We start from the raw sequence: 24,675 nt of genomic DNA on the forward strand, positions 1-24,675 counted from the left end.
GAACTGGACTGTTGAGTTTAAATCGTTAGTTTGTCTAAACACTCATATGGCTCCAAATAAAGATTATCATGTGAATTTGAAAATCTGCTGACTGACTCTAGACTCACAATATTTTTTGTAATGTTTACTGACAAAAGGTTCTTTAATGAGAAGTAACCCCCCCCCCACACAAAAAAAGAAGACGCGTTTAACCCTTGTGTTGCCTTCGGGTCATTTTGACCCGATTCAATATTTAACCCTCGTGTCGCCTTCGGGTCAATTTGACCCGATTCAATGTTTAATGTCGGTGTTCTTTCGGGAGTCAACAAACAAACATAAAGTACCTCACACTTAAACTTGGAAAACAATATTAATTCTAATAATTTTCTGGAGATTTTAATAGCTGGGGTCATATTGACCTCAAGGGTAAAATATGTTAGTAAATATAAAGGTAACAGGAGGGTTAAACATTGAATCGGGTCAAATTGACCCGAAGGCAACACAAGGGTTAAGACACATCTGCAGACATGAAAATTAATGGTTCAGCATTTTATGACTCAAAAAAAGACTTTGCAATATACTTTCTTTGTAAAGCTACAGTCATGTTCATGTTAGTGACAATGAAAACAGCAGTTGTTCTCTGTTACTGAAGAGAAAACAATGGCATATTGAGTTTTACTTCTGTTGAAGTCATCAGATCATCTTCAAAGCTATTTTTAGAGATATGTTGGTGACTCAGTCGGATAATGTGCAATATGATGAACGGATTAAACTCCAGTGTTGCATTTCTATCTGCGACGCACTCTCCAGAGTTTGTTTTTCACTGTCGTGATCTGAAATATCAAAATGTGACTTTAGGACAGACAACAGAGCTGAGGGGGAACTAAAGGTCTGGTTTTACACAAGTTTTATCCGAGAATCTTTTAACTGTTGTGGACAGATAGTGCTTGTGCGTAGTTTATTTGTGTTACCCGTAACTGTCACCAGATCTCAATTAAGAGCTGTGACTACAATCGCATGCACTAACAACAGGAAGTGTGTGTTTGTTTAAAGGAGGATCTTTTGACAGAGTATCTGTGTTTATAGCTTCACCACTGTCATCCTAAAACCAACACGCACACAAACACACACACTCACGTGCAAACACACACACACACACACACACACTCACACAACCCATAAATGTCTTTGGTTTCTTATTAGAGTGAAATACCTTAGCCACCTCTGCTCTGCACTTCCTCAATCTGGGTCCTGTTCCATTTTTCCTCTCTCTCTCTGTTTCACTCAAACTATCACACTGTCTGTCCTTTATCCCTTTCGTCCCTTCTTTTAATTTTCCATCCCACTCCATCTTTTGTACATACCGTTGTATGGCTGTAATCTGGAAGAAAGGTCGGACCGATTAGAGGTCACACCGAGGTCCAACTAACTTGCTGCAGGTGAAAACACATACACACACATGTACGGAGATATCACAGTCTACAATGCATGACTCACACCATGCACACAAAAACTTCCAAACAAATCTCCAGGAAGTCTATTAATACTCCCCACATATGCACGCAGACAGCCCAGCCTTCAGCACACTGTCTGTATTGTGCCTTCCTGCTACAGTTCATCCATTTTACTCTCATTGCTCTTCATCTACTATCCCATAATCAACTTCTTCATTCTCCATATCATCTCCATCTCCCACTGAACTTCCTCCCTCCATTACTAGCTGCATTCAGAAATGAAATTTCTGTCAATAACCAGCCCCAGATGTGAGAAGTCTTGTGACGGTGCTCATAGGAGCGAGCAGTGGGCTACCAGGTCTCTCTAATTTCCATCTTCTAGCAGAAGCCGTGGCTCTCAGACGCAGTGAAAACACCCACTGGATTTTTGCTCTGAGTCAGTAATGAGATTGTGGTGATGGGGGATCAAACTAGCTCAATCTGCTGCTCGTTATGTGTGAGCATTTGTGTTTGTTAATGTCACTGAAGAACGAGTCTAAATGCATGATGGCATGCAAGAGACAGCGTGTTGTTGCATTGCATGTGCGTAACTGGAGGTAGAGAGACAGTGAGAGAAAAGAGACTTGTGCTCGGCTCCAGTGGAAGTATCTGACTCATGCTGATGTTTATTATTGCGAATGACTCTGTGGTCCTCGCAGAAAGACGCAGGAGCATTACTCACTGAACCAAAGAGGGGATAGAGATGAAATCCTTTTCCCCTCCGTATTAATCCATTTATTCCTCTGTTTAAGGAAAACACTGGGAAAACCCACAATGCTGTAACTCTCGGCAGCAAGATAACTAAATGGGATTTCTATTTACCGTGTACCCCATAATACGAGAAGCGCTGCTCTGTGACTGCCGCATCAGAGATGTTTAGAGAAAACGCTGAGGCCAGCTCAGTGTCACATCCCCTATCTCATGCTGTCATCGCTGGAAATAGAGGTGGCACTTAGGAGATGGATTGGGATGTCTTGTCCTTAAGCCTCCAACCCCCCCCCCCCACCCCTACCAGTAACTTCACTTCTTATCTGACAAAAAGGGGAAGGAGTAAAGTAGCGCAAACACCCCCCCCCCTCCTCTTTTACATCTCCATTGAATTTCCCGAACCTGACAAGTGCTTGCCAATATCTGTTCTATTGTCCACACACTGTGCTACAAGACAATGTGAGATGCTGCCTGATAGAAAAGCATGAACCTGTTGAATAAATACAATTATTATTATAGTGTACCTCTACTCTGCGTATACGTTCTGATAAAAGAGGTATTAGTTATTGGGCAGTCAATGAAGAACACTTAATTTAAAAGGGAAAGAGAGATAGAAAGGGTGAAATAGATAAAGTCATACACACGCACGCGGAGGGAGGGAGGGAGGGAGGGAGGGAGGGAGGCGAGGAACTACTTAGAGAGGAGACGCATCATCTGTGCAGTGGTGGAAGCAACATCTCCCAGTTGCAGTCCGACAGCACAGGAAGCAGCATTTTCCCATTTGTGTCTGAAAGTGTCTTTCTGTGACGCGGCGATGTGGATTTACACGCTCATTGTCGGACTCTTCGTCATTTATTGTTCTGGTAAGTTTGGATAAAACCATTTTGCTCCATATCGTCTTCCACTGGGCTGGAGCTGGTGTCACAACGAGTTGGTCCGCGGGCAGACTGGTCAACATGTATGATCATGTGTAATGTGCTCTTGTATATATAGCCTGTTATTTCTACAACCCCTTTACTTTTTATATGTATATAATATATGTGACAGTGCTTTGTTAACTAATATGGATATTAGGTATTAGTCCGATATCATTTTAACAAGAAAGTGCAGTCTAAGTGGTTAAACATTTCTTAAATTGTCCGTTCCTGGAAGAAATACAAACACGATACTTTTGATCTGTCCCAATGATCTTGCGGTGGCTTTTTAATCTCGTGCTGTCGGGCCGTCGCTCCATGCAGCGCGCACTGCATCGCATCATTGACCGGATGACGAAACGAGATGCATAAACTCTGTGATGAAGGAAGAGAGGCAGCCCGCTGCCCGGTGGTTCCAACAGAGCTGACCACAAGTTGAGGATCGGACCAACATGATGCGTCCCGTCCTTAAAGATACTTTGTTGAACTTGTAAATGGTTATGAAACTACTTCCAATAGCCTACTGATGCCTCGAAATGACCTACATAAGTAAACAAGTCCATCGGCGAGAAGATCGGCTATTTCTGCAAGGCTATCTCTGCGAGCCTTAGGTTGATCCCCACTTCCACGAACACCCAGACACGCCAACTGAAATATTAACACCCGCTCTTATGCGTGTGTTGTGGACATGAAAGCCTGTGCGCGCGCATCAAATATTGGACACATGTTCAGGCACCTTTTCACCAGAAAGTTGTTTCCGTGTTGGGAAAAGCTCTTGAATCGACATAAAGCAGAGAGTTGAGATGGAGAACGATCTTCAAATGTAAATCACGGGAACATTAATCTTCTCTCTGATATTTCAGAGATGCAGAGAACACGCATTCGGCTACTGATTCACTTCTGTGTGTGTGTGTGTGTGTGTGTGTGTGTGTGTGTGTGTGTGTGTGTGTGTGTGCGCGCGCGCGAACGTACACGCGTCAGCTTCAGTTTCAATGGGAGCAGTAAACATCTTAATACATTCCTATTAATAGGAGTTGTAGTGGACTAATTTACAATTGGTATGCTGTTTGTTGCAGTGTTCTCAGTCTAGTTGGGCTCATTAGCTGTGTATCCACAGAAAGTGGGTTGCTATTGTGTTTGTGTGTATGACAATTTTTTATTTTTTATTAATAACCTTAAGAATGGTAAACCTTGTTTGCAGTAAATGTAAACACAATTCAATGTTTCTTTTATTTCATGCATAAATAAATACCACAGATCAAATGTGAATTAGCAAACCATAACTATTGTCATCAGATGGGCCTTGTGGTGTCCAGCCTAGCTGTGAATACTGCTAAATGGTCACAGACATGTTATGTAATTGTGTATCAGAGGGGAAAAGAAATGCACTCCAGGACTACCAGAAGACTGATGGTATCCGGCTGGTGGTTGTGTCTCCCGATTCCCCTCCCCTGACCAAAAGCAAGAAGGTGAGCATGGCAAAGTGCGCCAAAGCCTGCAGCCGCAACAGAAGACTTCCGTTCAGCTGCAGGTATGTTTGCAATTTTTGCATCAAGCTTAAATCTGTAGGATGTTTTTTTGTAACATGGTAAATCTCCCACACTGTGAATGAATGTCTGTCAAGAGACAGTGATGATCCTTGTCTGCCTTGTTTAGCATTCCTCCTTGCTGCTAATCATATTCATGAACACTTTACATATCCCCCCTTCTTTCTTTTCCTCCATATTTTCCAGAGCATTCCTCTACGATCATAACAACAGGAAATGCCAGTGGCTGTCGTTTGACAGTAACTCACCAGGAGCTCAGAGGCAACAGGACTTCAACTACCAACTGTATCAAAAGAAAGGTACCCTCTACTGTTGCACCCTTTTTCTCGACCAGCTGACACTATAGTGGTGTTTGTGTGTCAACCCCTCTGCCACCATATCTTTCCATAAAACATGTTGCACCCTAGTCTCACTTCTAATGAGCAGAATCGTTTCTGTGTATTCCTTGATGATATATTTAGGGGAATTTGATAACTTTATAAATATCTATTTAAAAAGTGATCATGCCATCCCGTAAGAGCCAGTGAAGGAAGGGCAAGAACCATTGTCCTGTTTATTGTGTGACAGCACATTGTGGTTCATTTGACTCTGACTTACCACAGCAGTGAACATGCAAGCTGTGTAGCCCATTTGACTGGATCCAAATGTTTTGGAGAAGATTTTGAAAACAGATTCAGCTTTTGGCATTGCCCCGTCCTTGTTAAGCTCAGCGTTGTAGCTGAACATCCCTCTGTCTGTTTTCTCCATCATCCATACTGGCTCTGTGTATACAACACTGCGTTCAGGTTGTTGGCTCATCCCACTGACTCGCTGGCTTTTGCTGTCAACTTATCTCTCTGCTGCTGTCTCTCCTCATCCTCTCTCTTTCAGACTATGTGAGGGAGTGCATTGTGGGTACAGGGGAGAGCTACAGGGGGCGGAGGTCGGTGACAGTGAGCGGGATCCTGTGCCAGGCCTGGGCCTCTCCTATTCCTCATGAACACAAGTGAGACTCTGATCTACTTTTCACCACAATGTCAAACAACGTAGTGTCGAAGCTGCTTCTTATGGTTAGTGTCGGCCTGTTAGTGATACAATTAGCTAGGTGCTAGGGGCGAGTCTGTGTGTGTATATGAGTATGACATATTAGGGGTTTGATTAGGCTCCTGGGAGCAGTCATTTATCAGAACTGACCTCATTTTACACAGTCACAGATTATTCCCTGCTGTGTCCCTACTGTTTATCTAGGTGTGTGTGTGTGTGTGTGTGTATGTGTGTGTGTGTATTTTCCTGGGATTAGGATAATGTCTATTATGCAGCCTTTGGTTAAACTTAAGGTACATCCCTCAGCTAAATTCACAGATAAAGAACATTTTTCTATACGCAGGCATAGTTTCATTAGGGTAGCTCCCAGACAATTACATGGAGTTTAAAGACATAAGATGCAAGTGAGGCAATGCTTTGTATGGGCTTATGGAAGTTCATTTAGCACTAGTCTTTAGTAATGGCTTGCATTCATCCTTTAAAACATGTTTAATCTATGTAATCTACTGTATGTGTGGTGCATCTTCAGTTTGTTATCTTTTCCCCTCATCTTTGTTAAAAATAGAAAGACTGCAATACTTTGTGTGAAGGGGAGGACAATGAACATTCCAGTAGAATAAGGACAAAGTGTTTCACTTGCCAATATTAATAACCACCAGAGTACAGTACATCTCATCTTAGACCTTTATTTTCTTTGAACCACATGCTTCCTCCTTCCTTCACCACTACCTTCTACTCATAGGTATTAAATGACTTTGAGAGGTTTTGTAGTGAGATGTCTCTGCAGCAGACCAATCAAAGAAGGCAGTGTGTGTCTGTACCTCCAGTAAACCTGCTTTATCAGACTGCTGTTATTGTCTCTCTAGATCAGGTAATTAAACCCAGGCCCTTTGTGTGTTTTATCAGTTGGCCTACAGGCACGAGAAACTCTGACACACACACAGAACAAATTGCATAATTTATCCATGAAAGGTTTCTCCTCATTTTGGAGTCCCTAGAAAAGGCCCTCTCATTTCCGTACCTGTCATTACCCACTCCTCTGAAAGACGAGTTCAGAACTTTATCTTTTCATCATTATGTGGAAAAACACAGCTTGACTCACGGTGTCTATCATCACAACTGTGTGACTGCAGCCATGTGCTGGCCTGATGTAGAAGGCATGAGTCATTTGTCAGTGTGTTTACACTACATTCAGAACTAGCCTCATGGAAAACTAACATTGCTTCTACATATTAATGTGTTTTCTCTCAATAATTCCATCATGTCATCGACGGTTTGACCCTTTCGCCTTGCCATCAGTTACTTTTACACTTGTTAATTTGCACATGTTTAGAGGTGGTTTGAGCCACCACAGTTATAAGGCAGCTGCTCCCTCATCAATGAGCAGATGATTCGCCATTCTGTTTGAGATTAATAAAAAGAGAACAGACAATGTGACCCTGGGTGTTTTTCAAAAACAAGTTGCTCTGCATGCCAGCTGTATTTTTTGGTGATCATAACTGTTTGTGTAACCGCGGCTCTGCTCCCGACAGATTCATGTCTAGATTCGGGAAAAAGGACCTCCGAGAAAACTACTGTCGCAACCCAGACAACTCCACCGTTGGCCCATGGTGCTTTACAACGGACCCACGGCCACACCTCAGATACCAAGAGTGCGGCATGCCACAGTGTTCACAGGGTAGGCTCTACAGACACACACACACACACACACACACAAAATATGTCTATGTATCTGGGCAGACATTTATCTTAAAATAATGTCCATTCCACGTTGAAAATTGCGCACCAATTTGGGCTTGATGGTCTGAAATGAGCTGCAGCAAATTAGGCAATCACATGCTTTGGACTAAGCAAGGCTGGCTCTAACTGTCTTCAATTTTACATCTTTCTGTGTATATGTGTGTGGGGCACAGATTTTCTTTATTTGCAAAAGCTAGCTGCAGCCATTTCCAAGAGTGTGGTTCAGTTTATGCTGTCCTCTCTCATTCCATCAGCTTCAGGTTTTGTAAAAGGTTATAACCTAAAGAGGCTGGGGCTGGAATGTGAGAGGATATTAATCCCCTGTCGTCTCCTATGGATACATTGTTTGCTACTTTGTCCATCCCTGTGGCACATGGAGAAGGTAATTGCTGAGTTATTGGTCCGTATAAGAACAACTTGATGATAGAAAAACACTTTCCCATTGGTGTTTGAGCCACGATATTACAGCCATTGATGTCTCCCTGAAGAAAGGGATGATAATGACCTCTGTTATCTACTCACTGGAGATTAATGCTGTCAGAGGAGTTGTTTCCTCTGCATGTCTGACACTGGATCACCTTAATGAGGAACCAGGCTGTGGCTCGATAAGACAGGATGGGAATCCTGCTTGCTCTCCAACTCGCATATGGCGTCCCAATGGGTTATCACAAGTTGTACAACAGAGATAATGGCTTTTTATTTTCATAGAGCGCCTGTTCTCATTCAGAAGAAAATTACTGGAAGAAATTAGCTGAAAATTGTGTGTATGTTTCCCATCAGGAAAATCACACACACACCCCTACTGACACACACACACACACACACACACACACACACACACACACACACACACACACACACACACACACACACACACACACACACACACACACACACACACACACACACACACACACACACACACACACACACACACACACACACACACGCAGGGGCGGCCCTAGCACATTTGGCGCTCTAGGCGAGCTTCACTCGTGGCGCCCCCCCCCCCCGCCCAAAAAAATGAAAAACGATTTTGCATGATTGTTCTGATAACAATCAATGTTCTGATAACACCAAGGAGGTACGTACCCCTTCCGTTTTCGATTTTTGGCTCATTTTACTCTAATGTTAGATTTATTTTTTAAATGTCCAAATATTGGTTGGAGATATAGAGGGGGGCGCAAAAAAAAACTGCCCAGCAAAAAAAAAAAAAATCTTTTTTTTGCGCCCCCCTCTGAATGGCGCCCTAGGCGGCCACCTATACCGCCCCTGCACACACGTGCAGCCAGTTCCAGTGGCAGTAGTGGACTCATAAACATCTGCTTCTAATCTGCAAGGTTTCTGTTTTTAACAGTGTGTACAAGTCACCGTGCAAAACACGGTGCCTCCTCTACATCAAAGAGATCGTGGAAGACACAATAAGTGTGTCAATACATTGTCTGTATAATGTCTGAACTAAGGGAGATTTACCACCTACTTATTAAGGGTTTTATTGCAAAAATTTTGCATTACCATTTTCGGGAGGAATCTCATGACCTAATACATATTAAATTGGATAATCCACAATGTCCAAGTATATTGCTTTATAAACCCATAGATATATTACTAAAAAGGATTCATTTATCTGTGCTCTCAATATTTTGGGAGGTTCTCTTTTTTGTTCAGTGATTCTGTGTTTCTCTAAGCTATTGCTCTGTGTTTGTGGGTGTGTGCGTCTTGTGCGTCTGTGCGTAGTTGAGTGTATGAACTGTAATGGGGAAGATTATAGAGGACCCATGGACCACACAGAAAGTGGAAAGGAATGCCAGCGCTGGGACCTGGAGGATCCACACAAACACCTGTACCACCCCAAAAGGTAACTCTCTCACACACACACACACACACACACACACACACACACACACACACACACACACATACACATACAGACACACCCACACATTTATCTGCAACACTTAGCATGCCATTACATTGTGCATGCTCAATCAGACTTGAGTCCACACACATGAATATATATATATATAATTTGATAGCTAAAAGCCTGATGAGAGTAATTTATATAATAGTACGTTGACACAATCATTTCCTGTGGTTGTGGTGATCTAGCTCTAGAGTGATTTGGAGTCAGCTAGTGTGTCTTTCCCTGAAGGAATGCCATCAGAATCCAGAGTGTAATTTTATCTTTTTAGCTGCACGATGCTGGGAAAACTCTTAATTCTCACTTAATTGGCCCAAATTCCTTCAAGCTCTTAATAGATTATAAAGCAGACTTGTGTCCAGCTATGAGATACGCTTATAGCTATATAGGGAGGCCATATATTTGAGTTTATATTATAACTCCTTACATGATCCCGGCCTGTGTATGTGCATGTCCGCTGTGTGCGAGTGCCTTTGTGTCAAAAGAGGGCTCCAACTCGTCATATGGTCTGCATTAGTCGGGACTCGTTAACACATCCTTAATCATCCCAGTGTTTGTGTGAACGAGGTCCCACAGCCTGCTGCCGGCTGGGAGGGATGGGGGACTTCGGAAGACTTAGTCCAGAACACCTGTGGTGGTGCAGCCTATGATCTCCTTCACTTCCCTGGTTTACAGATGGATTTATTGGACCATCCCAGTTATTAGTGCATCAATTAAGTGCAAGAGTGAATTGGATTAGGGCTTTAAGAAACATGGCAATTATGCACTTTTGTTGTTTTGTGCATAGTTTTTCACTCGTATCTCACTTTTGTCTGTACATTAAAGTTGTTATGCTGGATGTTTTGGAATAGGTACCCTGACAATGGCCTGGATGATAACTATTGTAGAAACCCAGACGGACGCCACAAACCCTGGTGCTTTACCACGGACCCAAACACACCCTGGGAGTACTGCAACATCAAAGTTTGTGGTAAGCATGCATGTGTGTTTGTTTGTGTGTGGTTGAATGTCATGCATGTTAAGTGGAAGTGTATGCATGTCTGTGCGTGGGTGTGTTTAGGACCTGTACAGGCGCAGTGTGACTAACAGCACTAGCATTTACAACTTCCTGTACCTTTACTTTTACCATTCCTCTCCCTCTCATTGGCTTAAACTAGGAGATTGACACACACACACACGGTTCCCATCTTTGGTGTGGCTCTGTTATGTCTTCTCTAATAGCCAGAATGTTTATGTTCCCCCTCTGCCACTGGACTGCTGTTTATTGTTCTATGCCAGCTCTTATGTGTGATGGTCAAACTGCCCTGGGCTCAGTTACTGCTCCACATTAACCTCCCGTTACACATGCAGACACAACAACGGCCTCACACATACTACAAGCAGATCGCTTTCATTACAGCTCATACACTTAGCGTAAGCGGTGTGATTGATATGTAAGCGCGAGGTGTGTGTCACATCTTTGTGTTTTGGGTGTCTGCACTGCACCATGATATTCAGTGTCCTCAAGAACATAAAACAGAGAGAGCACAAGTGGTGTTGTTGGGTTCAGCTTCTTTCTCTGAGGTCTATGACTGTGACTGCTAAAATCATCAGCAGTCCTGGCACCATGTTTACTAGATGGCAATCCTCCATGTTGACCCAGCGATTCACTGTTCCCCTCTTTTACCCCCCCTCAAAAATTCTCTCTTGCTCTCTCTCTCCCTCTTTCTCCCTCTCTTTCTCTCCCTCTCTCTGATATGGGAGTTTGTTGGGAACAGACCAAGTTTACGACCCAGTTATTCCTAATCAAAACAAGGCACAGAGGAGAGAGACAAAGTGTTCTTTTGTCGAGGCATGCTCTTTTGTTTTCTGTCACAACCAGTGCATATCTATTTTTAGACATTATGTATTGATAGAAAATGTCTGTTTTAGAGTCTTGGAGATCTGCAGCTTTGCATATTGTTGGATACAATCACGCACAATGTGCAGGCTAATGAAATGGTGTAACTTGTGCGTAATGAGCAGTTCATCTATAAAGAAAAGTCGAGCAGATAAGATCCCCTGCCTTGTTTTTCCAATTCTGTCTATATCAGCCTCATTAAACTGTGGCCCCTCTAGATCTGTAGAGTGAGCTGTTTTAGGGAGAGCAGGGGGCCAAGACATTGAGGCTATTCAGCCATTCATCTTGGAAAAAGTATTGTCACACTTACTATTTCCTTAGAGCAAAGTCATTATATATTAATTATGTTACTGTAATTGTTCTTACCAGACAAAGAGGGTGCAGACACATGAGGATGTTGATTTGGGTATCACTCCTGATTGGAGCAAATTGTCTGTTACAGTCCGTTTTCTGTTGAGCAATTGGAGGTCAAATCCATTTTGTGATTTTTTTTTTTTATAACAAAAGTTGGAAGCTCTTAATCATGTGTATTAGTGTAAAAAAAAGGCAAATGAAAAATGCAAAGTGTGCCATGCGTCACATATAGAGTGTTATTATTCTGTAATCTATCGTCTGGTTTCAGGGCATTGCCACAGTTCATCTGAAGTTCACCTCCAACTCTCTCTGCAGTTCACCGTCTCCCACATCTCTCCATCCACCATTTAAAACAACTGTGGCTTTAATCCACGTCGTTGTAAATCGCAGTTTAAATTAGGATGCCAAAATATTTTTGTAAAATGTCATTTTATGTTTTGGTATATGTATTTGTGCTGACATTGAATTACACACATGTAAAGGTCATTGAGTGAATGTGTTTTGAGAAAAGTGAAAGCAGATGTAGAATATAAAGCTTGTTTTTTGTGGTTATGTTAAGACACCTTTCATGTTCCAGCTATATAACCCCATGATATAATGTCATTACTGTTTTATTCCCTTTTAAAACTGAAAAAATTAGTTCCCATATCAAGGTATTCAGTTTCATTCAAGTACTTTGAGTAAATATAAACATGCTTTTCATAATCTTGACTAAAGTCACCCACCCTTTGATATATTTTTGCTATTTCACAGAAACGTCTACGCAAAGTAGTGTGGTGGAAACAACCGAGTGTTACCAGGGTCGAGGAGAGGGGTACCGGGGGACAGAAGACGTGATGCCCAACGGGCTCATGTGCCAACGCTGGGACTCCCAGTACCCCCATAACCACACATTCATACCTCAAGCCTACCCCTGCAAGTGAGTCACACTCTCACATAAAACAGCCATCCACTCACTCACCCGCCTGCATGCACTTACATGCAAGCAGATTGCAGGATGACTTTATCTGTGTTTTCCAGAAACTTGAGAGAAAACTACTGTCGGAATCCAGATGGCCAAGAATTCCCGTGGTGCTTCACGACGGACCCAAGAGTCCGCACAATGTTCTGCACCGACATCCCGCAGTGCGACGCCCAAAACAAGCCTATCAATGGTGAGGGAACTCAACAGCTTCTTCTTTTTTTACACTCAAAACGGCAAAGAGAAAGCTGATTTTCACTGCATCCCAAGCAGAGAATTTGTGTATATTTTTATATTTTTATCCTCTGATTTCACATGAGACCCTATCACCACACATACTGGCTTGTAAGCACGTATTCTCTGTCCCAGCGGAGTACTGTAGCTCTAAAGGACTGTGGGAAGGACTGACCACCTAGCCTCACATAAACGAAGTCTGACAGCAGCTCAGGATCGTCAGGTCTCACTGGACAGTGAAAGATGGAGTGGAAGGATTAGTGCTGAATGAGAGTTTTTCTGGGGTAGCAAGATATTTGGAAGTAAAATATGTCGATCTAAGACTGAGTACACAAGGGCAAATGTCCCTAGGGTTCTTAGGGACATGTCTTTGAGAGTATGTAGCATTGCATTGGGGTTATAAACCCCCTCTGAGGTTGTGTTGTGGTCTACTCTGGAGGGTTGATTACATTCCCATAAAGAAATGAGATACAAGCCGACTTCAAAACCCTATTTATGACCCTGAGACATCATTGTTGACGACTTATTGTATTCCCAGCCCAGTGCATTATAGATCCAATGACAACCATGTTAGCTTAAAAGTAGTAATTTCTTAAAAAAGATGTAACGGTACTGTACAACAATACTTTATGACAAAAATGTACACAGACTATTGTTCTTTAGTACTTCCTGTTGTGCATCTTTTTAAGATCTGTGACAGCCGTGGACGGAGGCGTTATGTTTTAGGTTTGTTCATCCAGTCCATTCCCGTGAATGCAATATCTTTTAAAGCTGATCTTTTAAAGCCGATCTGCTTTCCTAGTTTGTAGTTTTACTCGTCTTCGCTCTTGGCGTCTTAGTCCCTCCCGCGTGAGATGGGATTTGAGGAAGCGAGGAAGAGATGTGAGGAGAGAGGAGTTGAGACAAATAAGCAGATGTCCTACATGTTGATTTAACACACACACACATGTAGAAATATAATAGGTTTTATCATGTTTTTATGAAAAGTGCTGTACAAATAAAGAGGTCAGAGGTCAAAGTCGTTGTGACCTCATGTCCTTTTCATTCGCGTGATTTCTCAGGAACGCTTTAGCACATTTCTTCAAATGTAACACAAATGTCCCACTTGGGCTGAAGGTTAATCTGATTATATTATGTTGGTCAGGGTTCACTCACAAAACACCATGACTGAATATTGAATATGCTAATTTTTACAATTTCAAACAAACATCTTATTGGACCAAAGTGTGAAGTATGTGAACTGCAACTTGACTGGTTGGCTGAAGCATGTCTCATTTTATTTTTATTTTTTATTTTTTCGAAATCCAGACTGCCATGAAGGCTTTGGGGAGAACTACCAAGGAGAGCAGTCAAGGACGAGATCAAACCTGCTCTGTGCTCCTTGGAGAGCCCACAGCAACAGGTCAGCCCTCTGGATCCCTGCTTCTTTCAAACCTAATACATGTTCTAAACCCCTCCTATGATGTACATAACAGACCTGCATCGTAAATCAGAGAAGTGCTTCTGCCTAAAATAACCATCAAGATGTTACACACTAACCCATTAGAGAGAGTCGAACACAGTATAGAGGTGATTTAAAAGCTCAATGGGATCTAAGGAAATCACAGATAATGAGCAGAACATTAACATGTTATGGGTCTCATCAACAGTATAAATAATGATTTAGCTCTTTGTGATACAAGCTTGTGCATGATGGCCTCAATGTGCACGAGAATGTTTTTGAGAATCATGTGTGGGAACCTGAGATGTGGTGGTTAGTGCGGGACCTGCCCTATTATTGACCTCTATGACGTCTTGTGGTTGTTCGCGTATCGAGTAAGGCCTCTTCTTCCTCCGAGGAGAAAAGGGCTCCTGCGGGTGCCGTGACTCGCCTCTCCAGCATCTTCTAATGGCTAGAGAAGTGTTTCCCTAAAGATGACTAAACTCCGCAGGAATGACTCTGTGATAACTTGGATGGGGGATATTCACTTCACTCCTCACCTTTGACCCCAAACTCCTCCTTTGGAACACTTCAAAGCCAATCAGCTCCACCGCTTGGCCCAGGGGTCAAAGGTCAGGGTTACGGAGTCACACAGAGAACTGTCTGTTATGCTAGCTACTAGTAACACAACACTCGTTGGATTGCTGTGATCTGGTACCCAGCATCCTACTCCTTTGTTTCCAATTATCCACCTTATTGGTTGAGGAATTCAGAATGGGAAAGAGATCTGTTTGTGGTTTTAGATGTTTTGAGTTCTTCATGTGTGGGATATGTCTGCACGTGCATGTATAAGACATGTGAGTGTAGGTGGGTGCATACTGTCTCAGTGAGTAATTCCTTTGCAAATTACCCCCTAATCTTGTCCAGAGGGACAGAGTTTATACAGCTGTGTGGTTTGACTTTTCAGATCCTATCTGGCAAAATTTGTTCAGCTTTTATTAATGGTTATAAATCACCAGCAAATTCTTTTTACTTTCATCAACAGCCAGAGTATCTGCTTAAAGGGAGGGAAAACAACGTCTTTTGGGCTCACTGAATGTTGATGAAAGTGTGTCCTTTGTGTGTTTGTCCAGTGGCGAAAGGGGCATGCTGATGGCTGGCCTGGAGGGCAGCTACTGCAGAAACCCTGATAAAGACAAGCATGGTCTTTGGTGTTACACCAGCAACTCGGCCCTTCCCTGGGACTACTGTAATATCAAACCATGTGAGTGCAACAAGGGAGTGTGTACATACATGCAAGTCACACACAGTCACACATGGTGACATACAGTCAGGGAAACAATCTGTGAGTCTGAAATGTTTCGTTCTTCTCAAAGAAAGAGCTATTATATATCTGTTCTATAGATGTGTATGTCTGTACTGTCAGGTTGACACACACACTTTATTTGCAGTGATCTGTCTACAGTCGCATGTTAGTGTTGGTCAGAGGGGATTCACATCTCATCATGAAAATGGGGATGGGCTCGTTCCAAGTATTCCCATTTTGACCAATAGCTAGAGCTGTCATGACTGTGTGTGCGTGTGTGTGTGTGTGTGTGTGTGTGTGTGCGGTGTGTGCATGTGCGTGTATATGTGTCTGTGTTTAAGAGAGTTTAATATTTCTTTCTACTATTAGATATCTTTTCAAGTTCCAGTAATAATGCAAAGGTAATGCAGTGCAGTGACACGTCAACTGCATGAACATTCAAGATGAATGTGATGTTGAACGCAAATTAATGGAATCTTGTTGTTTACTTTAATCGATTACAAAACATAAGCTTGCTACACAGTAACATTTTCAGTGTCAATTTAGGACATTTTACATTTTAGAGTACATTTTAACACTCAGCCAGTGAACATATGGTTCCTTATCTTTAGAGTGTTAAAGTAACACTGAACATAGTTTTAACATTTAACAGTTCACGCAACTCTGGTAAGAGTTATTATTTTACTCTACACTAGACTGAGAAGTGTTCATTTTGATTAACACTAGTTAATCAAAATTAACAAGTGACCGAGTCAAATGTAAATAACGATTGAATCGCCAACCCCCTGATTGAAAGACAGACCTGCTGACCACTGACTCATAGTAGCTCTTTACCATATGTTTAGTGTTAATGTACTCTTTAATTCTACTGTTTAGCTTTTGACTCGGTCAATTCTATATTTCAAGATACAAAAACAGCTCGAGTGTAAGTTGAACTCACTATAGAGTTTTTCTAAAATGTTGCTTCTGCACGGTATCCAAATGTCTTGCATGCACCTTTTTATTAATCTTTTTTTTTGTATTACTGTACTGTCATGTGTGAAGTGATGTGTGTTGTTTTCCATTTCTTTCTGCATTTAAATTTACATTCACCTGCAAAGGGACTAGAGGAAACTAACTAGCCCTAAGCTAATTTGTATTATTTACACATACATTGTACTGTCAATCAATACTGTGTATTCTCTCTCTCTAATAATAAATAATAATAAAAATAAATTTAAAAAAATCCACATTTGATATAAAAGTGATTTAGAGAAACTTACTGCAGTCTTTCCAGAATTAAAATGTCACGTGATGAAACTCAACTTGAAAGGAGAAGCAGGGGCGGAGTTTTCCAGAGTAACAGTGTCATCAACACTGGGGGTTTTACTCTCGCTCTAGTTGTAACGACTCTGACAGTCAATTCACTTTAACGATGTATATTTTAGACACACATTTACACAAACAGTGGGGGCTATTTACTCCTGCTAGTGTTGTATTAACTCTGAAATAGTCAATATACTTTGACATTGATTTTTTAACACTGGGGAATTTGCTGTGTATGCAAGCATGCATATTGAGTTTCAGACAGAAAGGAATGGAAACCAATGTATTGCTTGAAACTGATGTTGAAAAATCAAAAACTGTTCATCTTGCATTTGGAAATGGTTATCATAAATGTTATAAATATCTACAGCTTGCAACCATATACTGTGGTATGGTTTTCTAAGGCTTGTCACATGTTATGAAATCTTTCCAGATGCCCAAAGAAATGATGGTGACAGGACAGTGATACGCGCCCATGTGAGGTCGCCCCTTTTCTTGCATCAGTTAATACTTCTTGGTCTGTTGTTCTTCTCTACTTTCTGCAGGTGATGCTTCACAGAACACCATTCCACTGGGTGAGTGTGTCGCTCTGTGTTTGCCAGTGGCTCAGATGCTAATCAGTATTTGATAGCTTCTTAGACAAGTGGTGGTGTGTTCAGAAATCTGCAGTCTTATAGCTCTTATAGTACGTAATTATGTTGTCATGGTGGCATCTGTTTGTGTGTATGTATGTATAGGGGATTCTGTTTGTGTGTATGTGTGTATAAAGGATTGTGTGTATATAGGATTCTGTTTATGTGTATGTGTGTATGTAGGATTCTGTTTGTGTGTATGTGTGTATGTAGGAGTCTGTTTGTGTGTATGTGTGTATGTAGGAGTCTGTTTTTGTGTATGTGTGTATGTAGGAGTCTGTTTGTGTGTATGTGTGTATGTAGGAGTCTGTTTGTGTGTATGTAGGAGTCTGTTTTTGTGTATGTGTGTATGTAGGACTCTGTTTGTGTGTATGTAGGAGTCTGTTTGTGTGTATGTGTGTATGTAGGAGTCTGTTTGTGTGTATGTGTTTGACTCAATTTGATGAACATTATAAATGAAGAACAGAGGATGAGCCCCTTAATCTCTTAACATTTAAACTCAAATGACACCCACGTACTATATGAACACATTAAATAATTGCCTTAATTATTGGCCTCATCACAATGATGTGATGTTGTGTTTTAAATATAATGATTATCACAGCGGCTCATTAGGCAGCTCAAGTGCCTCTTGTTTTGCAACTGTGTAAACAGTATGTCTGTGACTGTGAATGCATATATATGTCATAAATTAAATGCATAACATGAGAAATATTGAAATGTGTCTCTACTTTTCCAGGTGAACTATCCTCTGTGGGGTGTTTTGTCCATAAAAGAACCAGGATTGTGGGCGGAGGTCCAGTGGGCATATCAGACGGCAGTTGGATGGTCAGCATACAGAAAGGGTACTGTGGTGCATTAAATATTCTAACATGTTCCTTTACCACTGATGAAAACCAGTAGACCATCCTGTCAAGATCACGTTTGAATTCATAACAAAATTCGCTGGAATTGTTTTTAACTTTAAAACTGAAACTTAATTTATTTTGATAGTCACACACTGCCTCTGCATTTAACCCATCTTGATGTATTTAGGAGCTGTTTTGATGTTTGTTTTTAGTGGAGGGCTCGAATGCTGTTTCAGAGGCCGTTCCACTTTGCTGTGACACACAGACATGCAGCTCTTTGAGCACATGTGGATTCATTTTTATTGTTTTAGATGCACTCGCAAACCATTTAAAAAGGTAGCTTCATAGAGAAGTAGAAGTCACCTAATTAGAATAAGCCAATTACTTCTTTGAAGGGGCAATTCTTATCAAAATTTAATTTTATACACAACATTATCAAACTCTTCCTTCTCCTCGAAAGAACCAGATAGCCTTTCAAGTCAGAATTTTTAAATTCACTGTCTAGACTGCAAATGCCATACATTTCTTTTGTATATACACTGTCATTTCTGCACTACCACTTTTACAATGTTTTAGACGTGAAGGCCATTTTATCATGTGGTTCTATGGACGAACAATGTTAGTTTTTAATTGCACTATTGTATGTTCTTCTCCTCATTATACATACTAACAGTTTTTGTGATTTCCAATTTTTTTTTATACCAATGACTGTTTCTTTGTATGGTATTTCACAGCTTTCTCTGATGTGTTGTTTGTGTCTTGCTGCAGGTCGCAGCACTGGTGTGGAGGTTCACTCATACGAGAGGAGTGGGTACTCACTGACAGACAATGCTTCACTTCATGGTAACTTCAATATTAATGCAATTTCTATCATTTAGCTTGAACCTTTTGAATTGTTTTGCTTCTTTACCCTCTGTGTATTAAATCTAATATGTATTTGTGTGGTTCATATGTCGCACCTTACTGAGTCTCTTCAGTTCCTCCCCTGTCTTCCCTGACCAGTCTGAATAATATACAGTATATATTGTGAAATATTAACTCTGTCTTCAGTGTTCCAGACCTCAGTGAGTATCGGGTGTGGCTGGGAGTCTCAGATATTCAAGAAGGCACTCCTGAGTGGTCCAAGAGACAGGAAGTGAACATAGCTCATGTGATATGTGGTCCTGAGGGCTCCAGTTTAGCCCTCATAAGGCTGTCCAAGTGAGTACCTTGAAAAATAATGGCAATGATTTATTGATATACTTAACATTTCTGTATGACGTTGAGCGTTGCACTTCCTATGTTCATAAATACGTCCAGGCCTGCCCTTCCTGCAGACAATGTCCATACACTTCAGCTCCCCGTGGCAGGGTGCTCCATCCCAGAAGGAACAATATGTAAAATGTATGGATGGGGGGAGACAAAAGGTAATGATATTTTATATTCTATATTCAATCAGGCTGTTAGATTAGATTAGATTATATATACTTTATTCATTCCCAGGGGGACATTTCTTTCTAGCAGCAGCATGCATGTTTACAATATATACAATACAATAAAATATAATAGCAGGGCATATTACATTTAATAATTTAAATAATAATGGAAATGAAAATGCAAAAAAATGGAATCTGTATAGAGTGTATCCAAGTGGATATAAAATACATAAAGTAAAGCAGTGCTAGGGTTATGGATGTTGTTCAATTTGAGGAGGAGGATCTGGCCTGTTGCATCTACTCCCCAGGTCTACAATGTTTTGCATTTATATTCTCCTGCAACTGTCCTGCATTATTCTGAAGGTTCAAAAGTATCCTGTAGCCCTCTCAAATCATTGGTTACAGTTCAGTTTGAGGCCGTGTGCTTCTCAACTCTGGGTCAGTGGAGCTTGTCGGGTGGCTTGATATACAGACGGGACCATGGAAGATTGATATTTTTCAATAAATGTTAAATAAATCATTCTGACTTCTGAAAGTAGAAAATCTGTTAAATATCCTTGGGCACCTACTTTTATTTATTTTCTATTACAAAATCATGCTTAAAAAAACGTGGGAGTTCGACAATACAACGATGGCATTTGTATTGCAACAGATCAGAGGCAATACAAAACAACCGTTCACTGTTTCAGGCACTGGCCATGATGACTTACTGAAGGCGGTCGACCTGCCGATTGTCAGTAATGAGAGGTGCAGAGAAATGCACCGCGGGAACCTCCACATCACCAACACCAAGATCTGTGCAGGAGGCACGAGAGATGAGGGAGTGTGTGAGGTAAACTGTTACTTATTCATTCTTATTTTCCCAGTGAGGAGTTTGACCATTTAAACATGAGGTCAAATAGAGTTTCAGGGATCAGAAAACATCATACTAGATTTCAAATGGTGCATCCAGTCCTGCTTGGTAAACAAAAGCAGGCCTTTCGACATTTAGATAAAGCAATTGCACTCAGTGTGAATTAATAATAAGTCGGTTTCAAAAGCTCAGTTTGATCCACATGTCAAACAAATGTTCTTTGAATCCATAGGCTTAGTATTCGGTCTGTTGTACTTAGGGCAGCTGGAGACTGTTTCACTACATTTCATCAGCCATCAAAGCCTCGGCTTTGTGGTTTCTTGCTTCGGAGGAGAACTGTCCATGTTCACAAATACTAGTGTTGCTGTCCGTCACTAAGAGCTTAACAAGGCATTTTGTTTCCATTCAACAGTCACAAATTTAAACAGTGATGATAGCTATAGCTCAACCAGCGACTGAGAAAAATGTCCCATCTATTTTTCTTGCAGAGGGATTACGGCGGTCCTCTCGTGTGTCAGGATGGCGAGATAAGGGTTATCGTGGGAGTGAGCGTCCATGGCAGAGGCTGCGCTCGGGCCAACCAGCCTGGCATCTTCATCAATGTGCCCTTCTACACACAGTGGATCTACAAGGTCTTCAAATATTACCCTAACCCAGAGATCATTTAGGGACTCAATAGAGATTCAAACCCAGAGCCTCTACTTCATTAAATCCCGCTGTGCAATCAGGACACCTGGTTTCCATGCTGTCCATACCTGCATAGCCTACAGAACAATACCAACATGATCAAAGCACTCTGAATGGTGATGCATGAGGAAACACTGTGATTTAAACACACCGGAAACAGATACCTCGAGTTAGGAGCAGACGAGGCAAACATTTGGTTTAATTCATTTTTCATTGTTCTCCTTTGGTAGCAAAATCACCAGAGTGGCATGTGTGTGTGTGAATACTCTTGATTCCTGGTTTTACTTGAATGCTTCAACACCAAAGTTCAGTGGTTTAGCCGCTCCTTTTGAAGAGTACATCAATGGGCCACTTAGAAAGCATGGTAGGGCAATGTGAAGGGCACTCTTGTCAAGCTTCATCCATATTCAGGGGACTTAGATAAAGTGGTCCTTACTGTACATATCATTTTAATGAGTGTGTTTGTGACACTCTGAATGTAATTTGGGTCTTATAGATCTATAACGAGAGGAATTAATGGTGTGTTAGGCAGATAAATAATATGTACGGAAAAACCAAATTAAATGTTCTGTATTTTAATGTCATCACAAAGCCATTGATTGTATATATGAATATGCTCTTCACATTATGTGCAGATGAAATGCATTTTTAGCTGTCCAACTTTAAAGGATTTGATCAAAAAGCTGAACATCAAACATTACTGTGTACACGCAAGTTATTTCTATACATCAAATAATTCCTTAAACTAATGCGTTCATTGTGTAGGTGTGTGTTTGAATGAGTGTGTGTGTAGTTTTTCTGCAGCAGTGTCAGTATGCAAAAATAAAACTGCAGAAGGGTTGTGTGAGTGTGCGTGTGTGTGTGTGTGTGTGTGCGTGTGCGTTTGTTTGCGTTTAAGCCTCTGCTGAATGAATTATCATCTCCCCCACACTCAACTGCATTATGTTTGTATAAGACTGAAAAAACATGTTTGTGTGTGTGTGCACTGAAAGATGCTGCAAGCTGCGATATTCTACAGGTTGTACAGTACTGTCATCTGTTCTCTGTATAATGTACATTCACTATACATTTTGTGTAATTGTATCCAATATGCTAAATGTTAAACTCAATTTCAGCAATTATTTTAAATGTTTTTATGATGTCTGTCACTATATTAAATGATTTTGTTCAATCTATGAGTTGTGTTTTTATGTGGAATTCTTTAAATGGCCCGAATGTCAAGAATGCAGATGTGTATCTTCTCAGACAGTTTTCCTGCTGGTTGTAGAGCGAAGTCAAAACTGTTGTGCCTCCCGACCAGAAGATGGCACCACAGTAGCATCGAGACTATTCAGAGTTTAGTGGACAGGGAGTGAAAGATATGAGGGGCATATAAATAAGTGTGTGTGTGTGAGTGTGTGTGTGGGAGAGGGGATGTGAAGTGGTTTTAGTGAAGGTGAAATAAAGCAGGAAAGCAGGGACTCGGAGCTAGAGATTTATTGTGAATGCATTGATGTTGTATGAAGGAACTTCTGGAGTGAGCACAAATACCCAGGGATCGACATGTTCTCTTGCTATGTGTGGTGAGGCCTTAAGGGAGGGGGGAATGAAACAGACTAACGCCACCTGGGGTCTTGCACCCCAAGAAATACAAGTTAACTCAAATATATAAATTAATTGTAAATACACAGATTCATTTCACCGTTATTAGACCAGAGACGGGTTTTAGAAGTAAAACAAAAATGTATTGCAGGAAATTAAGATGATTTAAAACAAAACAATTAAAAAGCCAAAAACATGCGACAACCAAATCCATGCAAAAACAAATAAAATAGTAACAGCACAATAAATAAAATAGAAGCGGCAAAACAAGTGGGGCAAAAAAAGCGGCAGGTGAAATGAATGGTAAACACAGATTAAAGGTACCTCCATGCTGCAAAATAGAAAGAGTGTGACTAACGAGTGTTTGGAACTCACCAAGAGTGAGGACAGGCCAAAAGGAAGTGAGGCAATGGCAACAGGTATAGCTTTTATATACTGCCGCTGATTGGGGCGGAGCCAGCCTAAGGGCTGGGCTCAACAGCCTACCCTTCCTTCTCTGGGGAGCATCCCCAGCTACATACAGTATGCACACGATGATGCTGACACAACACACACACACACACACACACACAAACCAAGTACAGACACACACACAATCAGAGCATTCTGTGATAACAGCCACTGTAAAGACATCAAAAGGAGATGAAGTAAAATAAGTTTTCTTTCATCTGCAGGTCAGCTGGACGGATAGAGAGACAGAAAATGCAGACATCAACCACAAGGCAAACTAAAGAACAACTATACGCACACACACACACACACACACACACACACACAGACTGAGCGGTTTACTCGACCTGGCTCAGTACACCGTGAGATCTACAGCCTACAAGAGGCTAATCATCCAGAGCACATGGCTTGTTCAAGTTTCCGTGAAACCAATAGTGTGTGTGTGTGGAGTGCAGATCAATAACCATTTTTGATGTAATATTGCTGAAGGTCCCAAAATAAAGTAATCAAGTATATTAAGATAAAGAGCAATAATCAATGAGAAATGTATTCTTTATCACAATCATCTGAATAGTTATTGGGATTTTTTTGAAATACAACAATGAGAAAATAATCATTTTCAGTGCTAGAATATGACAGAATAAGAAATAAAGAGTAACAGGTATGTTTCGCATTACAGCTTAGGAAAGGTGTGTTTCCCCTCTGCTATAGTTTGTGACATCAAGGGAGGAGCTTGTGCCCAAGAACTTGGGAGATCTGCTGTTCATCTAAAGATGCATTTACAGATTGAGAATGAGTTGGTGTAATGTAACCCAGAGTCAACTAAAACTCTAGCTGGCCAGTGTTTGAAACAAACAAACAAACAAAGTATGCAGAGTTTTCTCACATGCAGATGTGACCGGTGGCCTCTCAATATCTCTGTAAATGTGTAGCATGTGTGAGTGAGAAAGAATGAGGGACAATGAGAGGCTGATTATTCCCGGACAAGGCTTTATAAGCCACAGAATGCCCACCACAGATCATTGAGTTTTAGATTTAGTTAATAATATCTTTCATAATCTAATTGGGTTGTCTTTGTAATGTCATTGACCCTCTTTTCAGGCCTTTTCATCCCTCTCTGTGGACCTCGTGTCAGATAACACTGTGTGTGAGCACATATGTCCAGGTGTTACGTGTAGGATTACTACAGTTGAGGCAGAAGGTAATGTGTGTGTGTGTGTGGGATAATAGTAATGTGTTTAAAATGATCAGTATCAGTATTTAATTCTGTAACTTGACCTACCATTCTTCTACCCTCACACTTAGTTTAACATCAAGATAACACTAATTGTTCATAATATGTTCAGTTAAAACTATCATACAGTCAAATGCAAGTTAGAGCAGAAATGAATTGTCTTCATACATACTCCAAAAAGGAAAGATAAT

The 24,675-nt window shown here is 41.1% G+C and overlaps 1 protein-coding gene across 1 annotated transcript; it reads left to right on the top strand.

Moving 5' to 3' along the window:
• The first annotated feature begins 2,925 nt into the window (after positions 1 to 2,925).
• LOC130195735 (hepatocyte growth factor) lies at positions 2,926 to 22,394 on the top strand. Its single transcript, XM_056417427.1, has 18 exons — positions 2,926 to 3,043; positions 4,466 to 4,625; positions 4,828 to 4,940; positions 5,512 to 5,626; positions 7,197 to 7,342; positions 9,142 to 9,262; positions 10,177 to 10,295; positions 12,312 to 12,477; positions 12,579 to 12,712; positions 14,062 to 14,155; positions 15,307 to 15,437; positions 17,330 to 17,359; positions 18,156 to 18,261; positions 19,033 to 19,107; positions 19,315 to 19,464; positions 19,564 to 19,670; positions 20,369 to 20,511; positions 21,021 to 22,394. Exons 1-18 carry the CDS (start codon positions 2,995 to 2,997, stop codon positions 21,198 to 21,200), a joined length of 2,139 nt encoding a protein of 712 aa, XP_056273402.1. The 5' UTR covers positions 2,926 to 2,994; the 3' UTR covers positions 21,201 to 22,394.
• The last annotated feature ends 2,281 nt before the right edge of the window (positions 22,395 to 24,675 follow it).

The sequence above is a fragment of the Pseudoliparis swirei genome, chromosome 6, assembly GCF_029220125.1.
Source record: "Pseudoliparis swirei isolate HS2019 ecotype Mariana Trench chromosome 6, NWPU_hadal_v1, whole genome shotgun sequence".
NCBI classification, from domain to species: domain Eukaryota; kingdom Metazoa; phylum Chordata; class Actinopteri; order Perciformes; family Liparidae; genus Pseudoliparis; species Pseudoliparis swirei.